Source organism: Colletotrichum phormii (assembly GCF_030913505.1).
Source record: "Colletotrichum phormii strain CBS 102054 chromosome Unknown BDP81scaffold_10, whole genome shotgun sequence".
Lineage (NCBI taxonomy): Eukaryota > Fungi > Ascomycota > Sordariomycetes > Glomerellales > Glomerellaceae > Colletotrichum > Colletotrichum phormii.
In genome coordinates, this window is record NW_026851452.1 from 938224 (window position 1) to 953914 (window position 15691).

General features: G+C 52.9%; 3 protein-coding genes across 3 annotated transcripts; 2 read left to right on the forward strand and 1 right to left on the reverse strand.

The window, feature by feature from the left end:
- Positions 1 to 1931: 1931 nt before the first annotated feature.
- On the forward strand, positions 1932 to 3524 carry BDP81DRAFT_394351 (nitrite transporter; the record flags this gene model as incomplete). The annotated part of the gene is made up of 2 exons (XM_060587944.1): positions 1932 to 2066; positions 2121 to 3524. 2 exons carry the CDS (start codon positions 1932 to 1934, stop codon positions 3522 to 3524), a joined length of 1539 nt encoding a protein of 512 aa, XP_060445296.1.
- A 1508-nt stretch (positions 3525 to 5032) lies between these two features.
- BDP81DRAFT_394352 (RecQ family ATP-dependent DNA helicase) lies at positions 5033 to 9952 on the forward strand (the record flags this gene model as incomplete). The annotated part of the gene is made up of 3 exons (XM_060587945.1): positions 5033 to 5180; positions 5235 to 8710; positions 8768 to 9952. The coding sequence occupies 3 exons, from the start codon at positions 5033 to 5035 to the stop codon at positions 9950 to 9952; spliced, it is 4809 nt and encodes a 1602-aa protein (XP_060445297.1).
- Positions 9953 to 11172: 1220 nt separating this feature from the next.
- BDP81DRAFT_461127 (karyogamy protein) lies at positions 11173 to 13629 on the reverse strand (the record flags this gene model as incomplete). The annotated part of the gene is made up of 1 exon (XM_060593736.1): positions 11173 to 13629. One exon carries the CDS (start codon positions 13627 to 13629, stop codon positions 11173 to 11175), a length of 2457 nt encoding a protein of 818 aa, XP_060445298.1.
- Between the last annotated feature and the right edge of the window lie 2062 nt (positions 13630 to 15691).

Sequence of the window (15691 nt, forward strand, 5' to 3'; positions counted from 1 at the left end):
ACCTCCCCCTCCAAATGCAGCGTAGCAACCTAAAACTCCCTAGTCATCCTCATTTTTCATCATCAGCTCTTCTACTCCATCATGCTTCTCCCGTCACACCTGGGGAGCATCATGGCCAACGAAACGTGGGGAAAGAGAGTATCAGGGAGAGCCGGCGGAGGGTACCATAACCTTGCCCCAGTTACGGGGTCCCGGACTACACCACCCCGTTTATTTCTGGCCAGTCTTTGAGGAACAGCAAGCGGCACGCGGTCCATGATCAGGATCAACGTTGTCTCAATTCCTCTACGACGTCAATTAATGACAAAGTATGACACTATTGTTCCACGACGTTGGCCTCGCTTTGTGATGACCGTCAGCTAGCGCAGACGGCACTATCATCAAGGAAGACACTGCCGTCGGGTGCCAATTGGGCGGGCCTCGTCCATATCAAAGACCGGCCCCGAGTCCCTAGTCTAGTTTTTTCTAGGGAGCCAAGCCAGTGCTTGAAGTTAAATCGTCGCAGGCCAAGACTCCCAACATCTTTCACCTTCACAAAACATCGCTCACCTGGTATCCGTACCCTTCAATCGCCAACGACATAGAAGGGCACTATTACAGACTTCAAAGTCAGTTGGTTCCAAATCATCGCTACAAGCTTGACGTACATGCCATCAATGGTCGAATGAGCCCCGCGGAGATCGACGCCAACGAGTAAGCATTCGCCAGTCAGATACCAGAGTCAATTCCTTATCTCTTGGACGCCAGGGGTGGGGCCTGGGCTCGACCGTCACAACTGCATCTTGAGCGCCAGACGTGAGCCTACCAAAGATAAGCAATAAGCTCAGAAGCCTCCGTTTCGTCGTATTGCTCCCCGTTTCCTTTCCCCCCTTGTCCAATCACTTTCCTTCTAAAGCACTTTACTGAGTATCTTAGAAAGGCAAGGACCGTCAAGATAAGGCATATGAACCTAGCGTCAGAGGCCACCTTTCTTGGCTCATCACATCACTGTGCTTCGCTACCTACTGCACTGAAGGTCGCGACAGCGTGGTTTTAGGCGTCTGATTACACTCAAGCCGGCTCCCAGTCGACGAAGAACATATTTGCAGCGAGTTCAAAGGGCCCAGGGGAGAAGTACACCGCTGTTGGCTTTCATCTCAGCATTCCTCTCGGCTCTGGAGAAGACTCGACTGGGTCTCGTCACAATCGTGACTGTCTCTCACTCACTTCGGATTGAGCCTTCAAACAATAATCTGCAGCTTCAGATCTGTCACTCATTCGAGCTCCCCCTTGGCTGCCAGTTACTATTCTTCACGAGCCACGTTTGATCGAGTATTAGAGACACAACGTGCAGCACCGGCACTCTCATTCGAGACATCACCCTTGTGCCTCGGCCTACCTACGCTACAGGAAAGATTGTGTCATCTCCGTCTTTCTCCCGTCTGTAGATTCTTATCTGAGAGATCGAACAGCGAGCCCGCTATCCAGTATCAAGTCTACCACGCAGTTGGTGTGGTCCGGTCCCTTTACGCCTCTTGGCCGCCTCCCATCCCGTCAGCGCGTCTCCGTCACCCTCGCATTTGTGCCCCCCCTTCATCCTTGTATCCCCGCGCCAGGGCAGGGGATTCTTGCAGCAGAATCAATCCGGTTTAGCGTCTTGTTGTTCCGGAGATGCATCAACCGCCTTCGATCTTCAAGAACCATATGTCTATACGTTGCAAGCATTCATATAAGACTGTCCTCCTTTGAGCCTTCCCGGTAGCCATAGTTGCAGATCCCATCATCCGGACGCTCGACAACATCAACAACCAGGTTCTTCTGACAAGACTCGAGCTTCGGCATCCTTGCCTACGTGGGTCATCATCGGCGACTAGCACGAACCCTCCACATTGACCGACGCCTTAACCACACGACACCGAGAATCACGAGCAAACAGTGCAAAAGCTATCACGATGCAGCTTTCCGTTCTCTGGAGGGCACCCGAGGTGAACCCTATCAACCGCAAGGCTCGCAGTATCCCTGTGTTCAACATCTTCAATGTCTACGCACGAGCCTTCCACTTCTCGTGGCTTGGCTTCATGATTGCTGTACGTACAAGTCTTGACGACTTCTCCCGTAAACGTGAACTGACGTGGCGATAGTTTTGGGCCTGGTACACCTTCCCGCCTCTTTTGACGGTCACGATCAAGAAGGATCTCAATCTTACCACGGCTCAAGTCGCAAACTCCAACATTGTCTCCCTGGTCGCAACACTCTTCATGCGGCTCATTGCTGGGCCCGCCTGCGATAAATTCGGTTCACGTATCGTTTTTGGCTCGCTGCTTCTTATCGGCACTATCCCCATTGGCCTTGCACCGCTGGTCAAGGACGCCACAGGCTTATACATCTCCCGCTTCTTCATCGGTGTTCTTGGCGCCACTTTCGTACCCTGCCAAGTGTGGTGCACTGGATTCTTCGACAAGAACGTTGTTGGAACCGCCAATGCATTGGCTGGCGGTTGGGGTAACGCAGGTGGTGGAATCACCTACTTCGTTATGCCTGCAGTCTACGACTCTTTCGTCCACGCACGTGGCTACTCCCCTGGTCAAGCTTGGCGGTTGACCTTCATCGTACCCGTCATCTGCCTTTTCTGCTGCGGCATGGGTCTTCTCCTCCTCTGCGAAGATACACCGACGGGCAAATGGGCAGACCGCCACCTCCATGCCCAGGAGAATCTCCACTCTCACGGTGTTGATGCCGTTGTGCGATCCGATGTGGTCGATGTTCCCGGCGGCATCACTGACCGCAACACAGGCTCAATGGCATCTGATGAGGAAAAGAACAGCACTCACGGCAAGAACGGCGTTGTTTCCGACCACGAGGCCACCCTCTCCCGGACCGAGATGATCGAGACGGCACAAGCCGACACTGTCGTTAGCCCGTCCTTCAAGGAAGCTATGCAGGTCATTGCCTCTCCCCAAACAGTATTCCATGTAGCCACCTACGGCTGCTCCTTCGGCGGCGAGCTGGCAATCAACGCCATCCTCTCTTCCTACTACCTGAAGAACTTCCCCTCCCTTGGCCAGACTGGTGCCAGCAACTGGGCTGCCATGTTCGGCTTCCTTAACGTCGTTACCCGCCCCGCCGGTGGTGTCGTGTCTGATCTGCTCTACCGCTACGGTGGCCAGAATCTCTGGCTTAAGAAGGGCTGGATCACGACTTGCGGCGTTCTCACCGGCGCTCTCCTGATTCTCATTGGTCAACTCAACCCTCACAACGAATCGACCATGTTTGGTCTCGTCTTCTTGATGGCTGTCTTCCACGAGGCAGGCAACGGCGCCAACTTTGGACTCATCCCGCACGTTCACGGCTATGCCAACGGTATCGTGTCTGGTGTCACCGGCGCCGGTGGAAACTTTGGCGGTGTCATCTTTGCCATCATCTTCCGCTTCATGGACCAGGGCACGAACTATGCAAAAGGCTTTTGGGTTATTGGCTGCATTCACATTGCAATCAACCTGCTGGTCTCTTGGATTCACCCACTTCCCATGGCTCAGCGCCACTAGGCGCAAGACGTTCACGAAGATTCATGACTTTTTGGTTACGATTGGTTTCTTGTCTCATAGTTCGCTTTTTGAATAGGGTTCGAGCCCGGTAGAATGGCTCTTGGGGGTCCGTCTGGAGTATGGAACGGGCAAAAATGATATCCACTGTTGGCATTCTTGGTAAATAATTTCATGTTACGCAATCTAAGCTCCATCTACAATTGCTCATAGACTTCCTACCCCGTGATCTTCCAACAACAATTGGTCTGATAGAGACATTGATTGAGTGCCGAAATTTGCAGGTCATGCAGGCCTCCGTGATTCAATCTTGCCTGCGGCATCATGGATCTTAGCCAGTACCTTCCCGGAGTGCCGGACTTGAGGCTGTCCCGCCCACACCCTAAGCACCTCCACACTCCCATCCCTCCTTCCGCCACCACATTGATCTTCATTACTGCCTTTGACAGTCGGAAAGATAAGAAAGACATTGCATCGTCTGGGGAAGCCCCACGCTGCCTAAGGTAGCTGCATGGCATTGAGTGCATGGACTAGCTTATCGTCCTGCGCAAGCGCCACAGGGATTGTGTGTAAAGTGCTGTCTTCACGCACATCTGACAAGGACGTTGCAGGAGAACCGTATTAGTATTGTTGCTGGAAGTCTTTTTGCAGTCATTCTCTCTACAAAAACGTAGCTACCTGTATAACTGGGTGGAAGAACCGACGCTTCCAGTCACTCACGAACCTAAGGGGATGCTAAACACTTCGTGTACATAATTGAGGATAGATACTTATACATTTTCCAAACGAGAATTCGTCTTGCAGGACCTCTATACTGCAAAGTCTCGTGAATGCTTGTCAATGATACCCAGCCGGATCGAGGCGCGAAGTCTAAGGTGAGCATGCTCAGCCAACAAGCTTATCGTCATGCATACAAAGCATCGGGTGCAGAGTGATTGCAATTGGCTTCATGAGAAGTGGTTGTCGAGAAGTGGACCCACCCGAAACTGAGCGCCAGATCACGTGAAGACGAGATGCAGGGTGCGAGAATGACTAAGCCAAGACGCGACAACACGCTAGCTAAAGTGGGTGGGGGAGCAAACGCGGTTGGGACCTTCAACGTGATGGACCGGGTGTAAACACCAACGACCAATCTTGCAACGACCTCCAAAGAGCCTCAACTGTGCCTAGACACGTCTCCCAATGACGTTCGGAACACCCCAGGTACATTGCCTGCAGTCGGATAAATGACTCGAAACAACCTTGGGGACCATCTCTCCTGGCTGCTAAGCAACGTCGCGCTATCTAAACCCACCGATCTCGCCTTTCCACCAGCCCGCGACCCCTCCGGTGTCGAGTTTTCGCAGTCTCAGAGCCGTTTCGGTAGCTCGAGCTCCCAACAAGAGCTTCCGACTCGTCCAAATCCTCAATCAATACCTGGCCGAACGCATGCTGAACCTGCACTCCATGCCCCGGACGCGGTGGAACAGCCACGGGACTCTAGGGTGGCAATAACGGGAAACTCCGCGTCCATGGCGAGATTGACATCTTCCACGAAGCCTAGAAAGCCCTCGTTGGCAGTGAAACAGCAGCCGCAGCCGCAGCAGCTGTTGACACCGTCTTCGACAACGAGTGGTGGCAGATTCCAGCAAGCTTACACGGCCAAGCTTCAGCAGGAGGGTGAGTACATATTTGCTCTCTCTCATAGCACAGTGGCTGACCTTCTGTCTGTAGATGCACAGAACGAGCGGAATCGAGCTGCCCCGTCATCATCACAGGAAGGAAGGCGGAAGCCGGCGCCGGCACCCACACCAGATTTTCTCGACGACGACGATGACGAAATTCTCGACCTGACTGGCAACGAGACTGTTTTGTCATCAGACTCAGTGGGATTTGACGATGGAGTCACTATACAGAATGAGGAACATGCGTCAAGGCCAGAGCCATTGAGCAAACGAGGTCAGAAACGGAAGAGCACTGAGATGAGCAAAGCGGGCGACTTGAGCTCAGATTCGGACGAGTTTCCAGACATCTACAAGACGTTGGGAACACCTGCGCCAAAGGGTAGTCGCTCGGTTAAGGGACCGAGGACCATTCCCTCCAGTATTCGTCGAGCAACTACCGATAAAGGGGTCATTGAAGAGCGGACCATCACACAAACAATCAGTCGGACCCAGCGCACCTACAAAATGTCCGAAGACCCTAGTGGAAACGGCACACCGCGACGATTGCCAATGGCTTCGGGAGGCCAGCAGATTCTTGGTCGGACACCAAGCAAGGCGTTACGGATCTCATCAAGTCCGGAAGTGAACACCAGAGTCGGGTCACTAGATCTTCAACCAAAGAAGCAACGCAACAGACCTCGGGTAATACAAGATACGGATGACGAGTTCGATGACGGGGATATTGATGAAGAGCTCCTTGCTACGCCAAGTCGCCATACAGGCTCGACTATGCCGTTTACAAACTCTAGATCAAGACCTGCATCGATTCCTCTTGACGACACCATGTTATCTGACGGGCTTGTTGCTCCCGAAACACCCTCCAAGCCTGAGTCATCGGTGCTACGACCCGAAAACCACAACGCACCAGCTGAGACGAGCTATACACCCTCGCCATCTCGGAACCAACCCACAAAATCCACGTCCCAGCAAAGCACCTCGTCACAAACACAAAAGTCTGCTGTGCTCAAGTTCATCCTGAATAATAGAGACTCCCTGAAGGCCAGGGAGAAGATGATTCAAGACCAGCGCGACCAAAACCTGAAGGACTATGCCAGGGTCTTACGAGAAGGCACTAAAGAAGATCGCGCCGAGCTGAAGAGCGCAAAGGAGTTGCTGCTGAAACAACAGGCCGGGTTGGAGGAAGTTTCCGAGCTGCTTAATGCACATGCAGCACTTGAAGATGAGAGAGAGTATCTTGCAATGCAGATTGCCGACGCATACGACCAAGGTCGCGATACTGAAGAGGAAGAGAATCGCTTAGATGAACTCGCCGATAAACTCAAAGATCTGGAGCAGTCCATCGATGAACTTCTTCCTGGTGTTGGTATAGTGGACGAAACCTTCATCGAAGAATACCGCAGATCCAAGTCCGTGGTCATGGGCACGCAACCTGGCCACAAAATTTCTTCCAGGGCATCCAGGGACATGCCAGGGCCCACGGAGATGGATAGTCAAGTCATTCATCAGACGCAATTCCCGGGGTCATCGAGGCTTACTGATCCAAGGGATCACTCGCCACCGCCGTTTCCCCGGAGTCGACCGCAAGCTCCAAGTAGTGCGAAGCCCGTCGCACCAAGTGCCAAGTCTCGCAGACGCGATGAGTTCGAAGATGAATACTCCGATGACATCGAAGACGATTACGGCGCATTCAACCCTCTCCCGCCACCTGTATTGAGACCGACACCAAATCGGAAGAGTCCTCCTAAGAAAGTGGGCCCTCGCGCCCAGGACATGTCTAGCGACTACGGCGACGATGCGGACGCGGACATGCTTGCGCTTGCTCACGATTTCGAGCTCCGACAGTCTTCATCTGCCGAAACAGCGAGAGGCCGTAGTGCACTTGCTTCGACATCGGGCAATGGTGTTCAGCCTTCAAAAACTGTTGAACCTCTAAAGAAGAGAGAGCCTTCTAAAGCGAAGTTGTCGATGCCACCGGAGTTGATGAAACATCCCTGGTCAGCAGACGTGAGGAAGGCTCTGAAAGACAGATTCAGGATGAGAGGGTTTCGCTCCAATCAGCTGGAAGCCATCAACGCTACTCTCGGAGGCAAAGATGCTTTCGTATTGATGCCAACCGGAGGCGGCAAATCCCTTTGCTACCAACTTCCAGCTATTATCACTAGCGGAAAGACGAGAGGAATTACGATTGTCGTCTCCCCTTTGCTTAGTCTTATGCAAGACCAGGTGGATCACATGTCAGCTGTCAATATTCAAGCTGTTTCGCTCAACGGTGAGACGAGTCCTCAGAAGCGAAGTCAGATTTTCTCTTCGTTCAAAGAGAGGAGTCCAGAGCTCTACATTCAGTTGCTCTACGTCACGCCAGAGATGCTAAACAACAGTGACAACTTCATGAGGGCCCTGACCAGTCTTTACTCCAACAAGCGCCTCGCACGTATCGTGATTGACGAGGCACATTGTGTTAGTCAATGGGGCCATGACTTTCGACCGGATTACAAGGCACTGGGAAAACTTCGCAATCATTTTCCCACTGTTCCCATTATTGCACTTACGGCGACAGCGACTCAGAACGTCATCGTCGACATCAAGCATAACCTAGGCATGGACAGCTGCCAGGTCTTCAGCCAGAGCTTCAATCGTCCGAACCTCACGTATGAGGTTCGACGGAAAGAGAAGGAGCTGATCCATAAGATCGCTGGTTTAATCATGTCTAAGTACGACGGGCAGTGTGGAATTATCTACACATTGTCAAGAAAGACTGCAGAGCAAGTCGCCGAGAAGCTGCGTTCTCAGTATGGCGTCAAAGCAAGTCATTACCACGCGCAGATGACTCCTGAAGACAGAATCAGAGTACAGCGAGAATGGCAAGCAGACAGGATCCACGTCGTCGTAGCGACAATCGCGTTCGGCATGGGCATTGACAAGCCTGACGTTCGCTTTGTTATTCACCATTCGATTCCCAAGAGCTTGGAAGGCTACTACCAAGAAACAGGGCGCGCGGGCAGAGACGGCAATCCTTCGGACTGCATTCTATACTTTGGCTATCAGGATGTTGCCACCTTGAAGAAGATGATTTCCCAGGGTGAAGGAAGCCATGCGCAGAAAGAACGGCAAAGAGTGATGCTCAATCGAGTCACTGCGTTCTGCGACAACCGGGAAGACTGTCGCCACGTTGAGATCCTCCGCTACTTTGGCGAACAATTCGACCCTAAAGAGTGTGAGAAGACCTGCGACAACTGTCGAGCCGGCGCTGTCTTTGAGCAGCAAGACTTCTCTGAACTTGCCGTCGGAGCAATACGGACCATCCAGCTCCACGAACGCCTGACTATAAATCAGTGCAGTGAGATACTGATGGGGAAAAAGTACCAAAAGACCATAGACCCGCATCCTGACGATCCCCATGGCATTGCAAAGGGGATGAAGAAGCATGAACTCGAACGCATCATCGATAGACTTACAGCTGAGGAGGCCCTAGATGAGGAGAACGTGGTGAACAAGAGGGCCGGTATTGCGATCCAGTATCTCATCGTAAGTTCCACTGCTGCTTATATCTGGCTACCTTCAGTAATTCTAACACGTTCTTAGCCTGGTCGCAACGCCCACCTGTTTCTCAATGGCCGCCGCAAACTATTATTATCAGTCCAGGTTTCTGATAGGAATAGGGAACCATTGGCACCAAAACCCAAAAAGCGGACCCCAAAGAGCAAGAACAATAAAGAGCAGGACCTAGAGGAAGAACCGCCGAGAAGACGCCTGCCACCTTCGACCAACGTGTCTTCGCCGGCGCAAGCTCGAAGAACGCAAGACAAGAGGTCAAAGGGCAAGTCCCTTGCCACTGTCATCGATTCTGACGAGGAAGATGAGGTGCTTAGGCGAGAGATGGAAGAGCAAAGTCTGTCACTACACGCAAATGGCTACATCAAGGATGACTTTGTCATGTCGGATAACGAGTCCGATGATGGGTTTGAGCCACCGCCTCCCCCTCCTAAACGTGGGAATGCCTCCAAGGCGGTTGGGCCCCGTATCGAGGAGGACATACGCTTGGGAGCACTTGGCGATCTGCACCAAGACGTCGTCCACAATTTCGTTCAAGAGGCCAAGCGGCTCGAGGAGTCTCTGCGGAACGATCAGGGACTACGGAAACCTCTCTTTTCCGAGAAGAGTTTCCAAGAAATGGCCATCCGATGGACAGACACCCTCCCTCTAATGCGTCAAATTTCGGGGATCGAGCCAGAAAAGGTGGCGAAGTTTGGCAACAAATTTATCCCCCTGATCAAACGCTTTCATAGTAACTACAAGGCAATGCTCAGCTCTGCGGACGATGATGAAGATATGGAAGTTGACGAGCAGAGTATCGTCGACTTGATCAGCTCCGATGAGGATGAAGATATGGATGACGAGGAAGAGGAATCTTCGAAGTATTTTAGTAGCGGACCGCCTCCCCTCGCACCTTCTGTTCAGGAGTGGAACGAGAGGATGAAGGAACTAGACACAGCGCCTCCGACCCGAGCCTCATCGTCAACTTCGACGAGGGGGCGTGGTGGTGCTCGAGGGGGTCGGAAATCAGGGGGCCGCAAGGGCTCCAGCTCATGGGCAAGCAAGAAGCAAGGAGGCGGCGTCACCAAGAAGAAGGCCTCCGGCGGAGCAAACAGAAGAAGCAGTGGCGGAACCACAGCTTCGAGAAACAGCTACGTGACCAGCTACTTCTCCAAGGGCGGGAGGAGAGGTGGCGGCGGCGGTGGTAGCGGTATCGGGCTAATGCCACATTGAGGGGCCGATGAGAAGAGCTCACGTGTGAGATGTGCATCGGTATGGAATTGAACACACTGAATGGGAAGCGACGGACGAGAAGGACACAAGATATTGCGGAGAGTAAGGACCATGAGACACATGCTCCACCGCATCTGTTACCTACGTCTTCATGAGGCGGGAGGAAAACGGCCGGGACGAGTTGGGGGAGAAGAAGTCTTATACCATTCATATCTCACGGCGGGGGTAAAGCAAGTGTTTCCACACGATACTGGTTTAACGGGCAGGCGTCGACCGGTCAACAAGCATTTTCTTTGGCGCAGCATAGGTACATTTTGGCATTTTCATGTTGACAATGAATGATCAAGACATATATTCCTCAGCTGTACTTGAGACCATCCCCGGTTTTCACAGCTGTTTGGAAAGATTGATCTCCGTGTTGATATCATCTTAGGGCTTGAATATGATGCAGACTAGCATCGGAGCGATGATTAACTGTAGATTCCACTCAATCTTGACTCAACCGTGGGGAAACGCGAGCAACATGGCCTCGAAAATACGAATTATCAATTTACGTCTTTTCGCGCAGCTATCTAAACTTTCCCTCCACGCAACGTCTCCTGCCCTGCGGCCCATCCTACCATTCCCGTGAGATATCAGTGTCATGAGGGGTATAAAGTCCGTTCGCGAGGCCCAATCCATTCCATTGCAATACAAGTGGTGTCTTTTGTTTTGTTTGTTTTTGAGAGTATAGCCTCGCGTTCGTCGGAGCGCGACTTGGGGTTTCCGTTGCAGTCCATCGTGACGGCGACGGCTCACGATCATCTTGGACCTTCCCAAATTCGTCCGAAACCAGACTCCATATCCCCCCTCCTGGTATAATACTTAAAAGACCGTTAGGCAGGTATCTTCCTGCCCAAGAGTGAAAAACCCAAACGCCCCTCGACGGATCCTAATCCGACGCCTCGCCATAAAGCAAATAAAGTAGGATCAATCAATGGCACTGCCGTGAAAGAGGGTATTCGAATATGTACAAAATTCAATATCGTGCTGTAATGACAATCCAGCTGAGGCAAAGCAAGTCAAGAAAGACTCAAGCCATGTCTGCCGTTTCTGCCATCGGTGCCTCGTCAAGTCCGCCAGCGGGGTTTGTCTCTCACCTCAGCGACTGACTCGTTTTGCTGCGTAATTGTTGCCAACGGAGAACTAAACACTCTCCTCTGTCTGGATAGAAGAGACTCCTAGCCCCTCCATCGAGGCTTCTGGCTGGAGGTGCTTTTAGACAGCTCTGGAAGAGTCTTGCGTGTAGTATTTCGCGAGACAGATCGTGTTGGAGGGGTCTCCATGCCACCGGTCGTACTGCTTGCCTTAAGTTGTGGCAGTTGACTAGTTCGACGAGTCGATGCCAACGAGCTTGCAGGACGGCTTGGTACAGCTCGGTCGGCAAATGAGTGAAGTTTGGGTGGTTGCAAAGAGGCACGTCGACTTGACGAAGACTCGAGACCAGACGTAGAGACAGATGGAGACAAACGTGGCTTAGAGAGTGTCTGCTGAGAATACGGGCCAGGCGAGGCTAGGCGCTCTCGGAAAGACAACTTCGATGGGGCTCTCTTCGTGGGCGTGTCCTCGGGCATGGGTGACGCGGATGACTCTCGGGTTAGGGGGCTCCGAAGGGTTGGCAACCTCGTACCGCCGGGCGATGAGGATCGCGGGGTCAAGGAGGATGCTGGCCGCGGGCCTGGCAATGTCTTTTTGGCATAGGGGCTGGGACAGGTGAGGGTCAGTGGCTTGAAGTTGTGGCCAATGCCAACATCCGTGGTGTTTGTCGAACCATTCCACCTGGGCCGGTTCGGTTGCGTTGAAGCAGGTCTGGGGATATTGCCCGCAGATGGAGTACCGAGCCTCGAAGTCATGTTCGACAGTCGAGGTACCAAGGGCTTGCGAGGCAGCTGAGAGGAAGGTGTTGGCAGTGACGACTGTCGTCTTCCCGATGGCTGCGGCAAGTGACTGTTGGTGCTTACGGAGCGGTTCTTGGCCATCTTGTTCCTGGGAGTGACTGGTTCTAATCCGAGACTCGACATAATTACCGAGGAAGGAGGAGAGCTGCCGGGGGTATCGCGGCCACTACCAATCGTCGAGCGATCATTCGACAGCATGCTGGAGATAGAATCCCTCAGCTGCTGGCCTCTGGTGTCTACTTGCACTTCGTCCACGACCACGTCCATTTCTCGCATCTCGTCCTTGATCGATTCCCATTTCGACTGCATCTCGGCATGCAAACGGAGAATCTCGCCATTGACAGTAAGCCGGTCCTTAACGCCCTTGTCGATGATGGCCAAGACTCGCTCGATAGCTGGGCCATAATGCGTCTTCTTGGCGTCGTAACTCTCGATCTTCTTGATCATTGTCGGTGGGCTGCTAAGATGCATGCCGGTGTCGACAGCTTCCCTTAGCTTGATCATCGACCTCTCTACCGACTCGATCATCTTCTGGGCCTGTCGTCCTGCTCCGCGGAAAACAATGACCCAGCGATCCTCACCCAACTCCTTACGCAGTGATTCGGCATCCTTTTCCAGCTTTTTGTAACTGCCATCGAGACCTGTGCGTCGCATATCCAATTCCTCACAAGCAGTTGGGAAGGATTTCTCGGCTCGGGCAGCGAATACGGCGAGTCGCATAGGAAGGAAGTCTAGCGATGCGCGCAAGGGTTGCATCCGTGCGAAAAGGGCCAGGAGACTTGAATCATCTTGTGACAGGGTGGGTGTAGGCGTTCCTGGGGACGTTGACCCAGGACTGAGCGGAAGACCGGGGAGGCTGAAGCGGTTTTGCGCCTGCATCCTGGCAACGGGAGGAGGAGTATCCTCCACAATATTCTCAAGGTCTCCGATATCGACGCCGTCGCCGCCTGCGGCAGCCATCAAAGACTTGTGGCGTCGTTCTTCCATCTCGAAGACCAGACGGCTCAATTCGTCCATTTCGCTTTGGATATCTCCCAAGACACTGTTCCATAGTTCTTCCCACTCCATCGCAAGTTCGACTTGCCCTTTGACAGTGTTGAGTGCTGCTTTGATGTTGGCCCATTCTTCGATGATGGACTCCATTTGGGAGACAGCGCGATGAAGATCCTCGGGCGGGACGTCGGCAATGTCTCCGCGACCTTGCAATTCCTCAATAGCACCAACGTATACTTTGATCAATTTCTCGAAACGATGTATGGCGTTTTCGACTTCTTCGTATCCTTCGCGACCACCTGCCGCGGCCCACTCAACGTCATCATCGCTGTCCAAACCACCAATAACCTCTGATGCCTTGTAGATCCAACTTCTAATTTGCTCTGCGGCGTTGATCAAGGCTTTCGATGCGACTTGTGCTGTCGGGATAGCGGACACCTTGCTGGACAAGGACTCCGCATCGGGAAGTTGAAGTGATGTTAGTTGAGCTAGCTGATTGGCGAAGGATGCACGGGAAAGCGTGTAAATGGAACCGGGTCGCTGGTGACCGGGAGTGAAGTACGACGCCAGATCGGGTGTGAACTCAACCGCTGGTACCGGGGGTGTATCTTTCGGAGGAGGTGGAGGCGGTTGATCCGAGGCGGGAAGGGCACCATTTCGTTCGAGATGCTCTCGTCGAGTCTCAAGTTGTACCTTGGTACCGTTCCCATTGGTGTGGTCAGGCAGACGGTATTTGTGTGTCTCCATGTCCAAGGGCGCAGTTGTTATGATCTCGGGTAGGACGAGAGACGCCCCCGGGGCAACGTCTGGCGAGGATGACAATATCCAAGTGTTGAGGTCTTCTCTCGAAGCAGTGGAAGATGCAGTCTGTGGTCTCGAGTCGTCGGATGATGTGAAGCCCTTCCAAGGGCGACCGCGTCGATTGATTTTCGATTCGACGGAACTCGCCTTATGATTATCGTCGATTAAGCGGATCTGGTCTTCGGGCAAGCGGCCAACGTGGTCTTGTTGAGCAAGAAGTTGGTCTGTTGACTTCTTGTGCGAGGTAAAGCCAAGCGCTTTCAATCGGGCGGCGAGGTTGGGTGAAGGTTTGCGGGTTTGTTTTGCTTTATTTGTCGTAGGGGAGCCTGCCGGTGTGGTATTTGCGGATTTTGAGGTTGCTGCGTTATCACTTGTCGGGCGTGACGACGATTTGTTTTCGGTGGTGTCGATGGTGTTGTTGTTTACAACCTGGGACTGCGGGTTTAGCTGGAAAAGATGCGGGCTGGAGACGTCAGAGAAGCCAAGGTCCAAGTGGTCTGCTGTAGTAGTGGCTTCGGGGGCCTGTGCCTGGTCCTCCGCGTGCAGCGGGCGCTGTGGTTGGTGGCTGGAACACGAGTCTCCAGAGGGAACAACGGCACCAGCAATTGTATTTGTATTGTTGCAGCTGGCCTCTGCCTCTGCAACCGATGCTTCCGTGACGGACATTTGTTCTGAGTGTTTCGTGGGCAAACCTTGAATTGAGGTGACAGCTTTCTCGTGTTTGTCTGTCCTTGAACCCTACGCAGCAGGCCCGGCGTGCCTCTGTAGAGACAATCGCCTCTTGCAGCTTGCTGTGATGCAGCGCGGTACGTGGCCAGTCAGAGACGGATGACAACGACTGAGCTGGCGCGTGGGTAGGCTGGGTCCGGTGGTCCTGAGCTCGAGTGATAACTGGGTCAAGCAGACTGATCCTCGCCGGGTTCAGTTGTGTCGTCGGCGGGTTGTCGAATGAGGAGGATCGATGAGCGGCGCTGGAATGCTGGGATTGCTGGATGCCTGGGCGAACTCATCAAGCGCACTGTTGTCAGTGCCTTAGTCGGTGGGGTTTGGCGACCAGGGACTCTGGCGGAGCCGGCGAACGGGAATGCAATCGTTATTGGAGGGAAAAGGGCATACGCCCAAGTGTGTGACAGAATGATTTGTCGCTCAAACCACCCTCGCGTACAGGTAAATATTTCTACCACTACTCTTCTTTATCCCACTGTACTCTACTCTCTATCATGTGTATATTCTTTAAGGAAATACTTCAAGAGATGTAAATAGGGGATAAAAGAAATGGTAGTGGTTATAAGGTGATACTTATGCGTTGACCGGTGATCTAGTTTGTCACCCACTTGACGCCGCAGTACCTATTAGATACGGGAGTGCAGACGCCGGTCGGTACTGGTATGGTTCTTTGTTGGGCTTCCACGCGATTGGGCTGGGATGCAGAGGTAATTCGTCGAACAAAGCGCAAGAGACCTGACTGGATTGCCTAGCCAAGCATTGGAAAGGTAAGGGCGAGAAGGTACGGGTGGGAGAGATAAACGGGGTTCGCAAGACCTCGGAAGTTTGGAGACCAGCAAGATGTAGGGCAGAACCTGGTGGTGCAGCGATTCGCAGCCAGCAGGATGTCAGTTCAGTCTCTGGCTTGATTGGCGTTCGTTCATTGCTCGGATCGGTCGCATGCGAATAAGCTGGGTTCGTCCTTGCTCCGGCGCAAGTTAAAGTAGGGCTGACGTAGGCGAGGAGTCGCAGAGAGCGATCAAGGAAGGGACGAAGCGATGAATTCAAAGGTCGTCGGTCGTGTCTTGTAGAAAGGCGCCCGGGTCGAATAGGTGAACGAGGCAGGAAGGGACAAAGGGAATGGAAGAAGGAGAAAACGAGGAAGGATTGGGTAGCAGGAATGCTGGAAACACCTCGGTTTGCGAGAGGGAGCGACGACGAAAGTCAAAAAAAATAGTTCTCTTGAGGTACCAGAGTCAGGTAAGGAACGTATGGAGAAGTAATCGTATTAGTCAAGATGGAA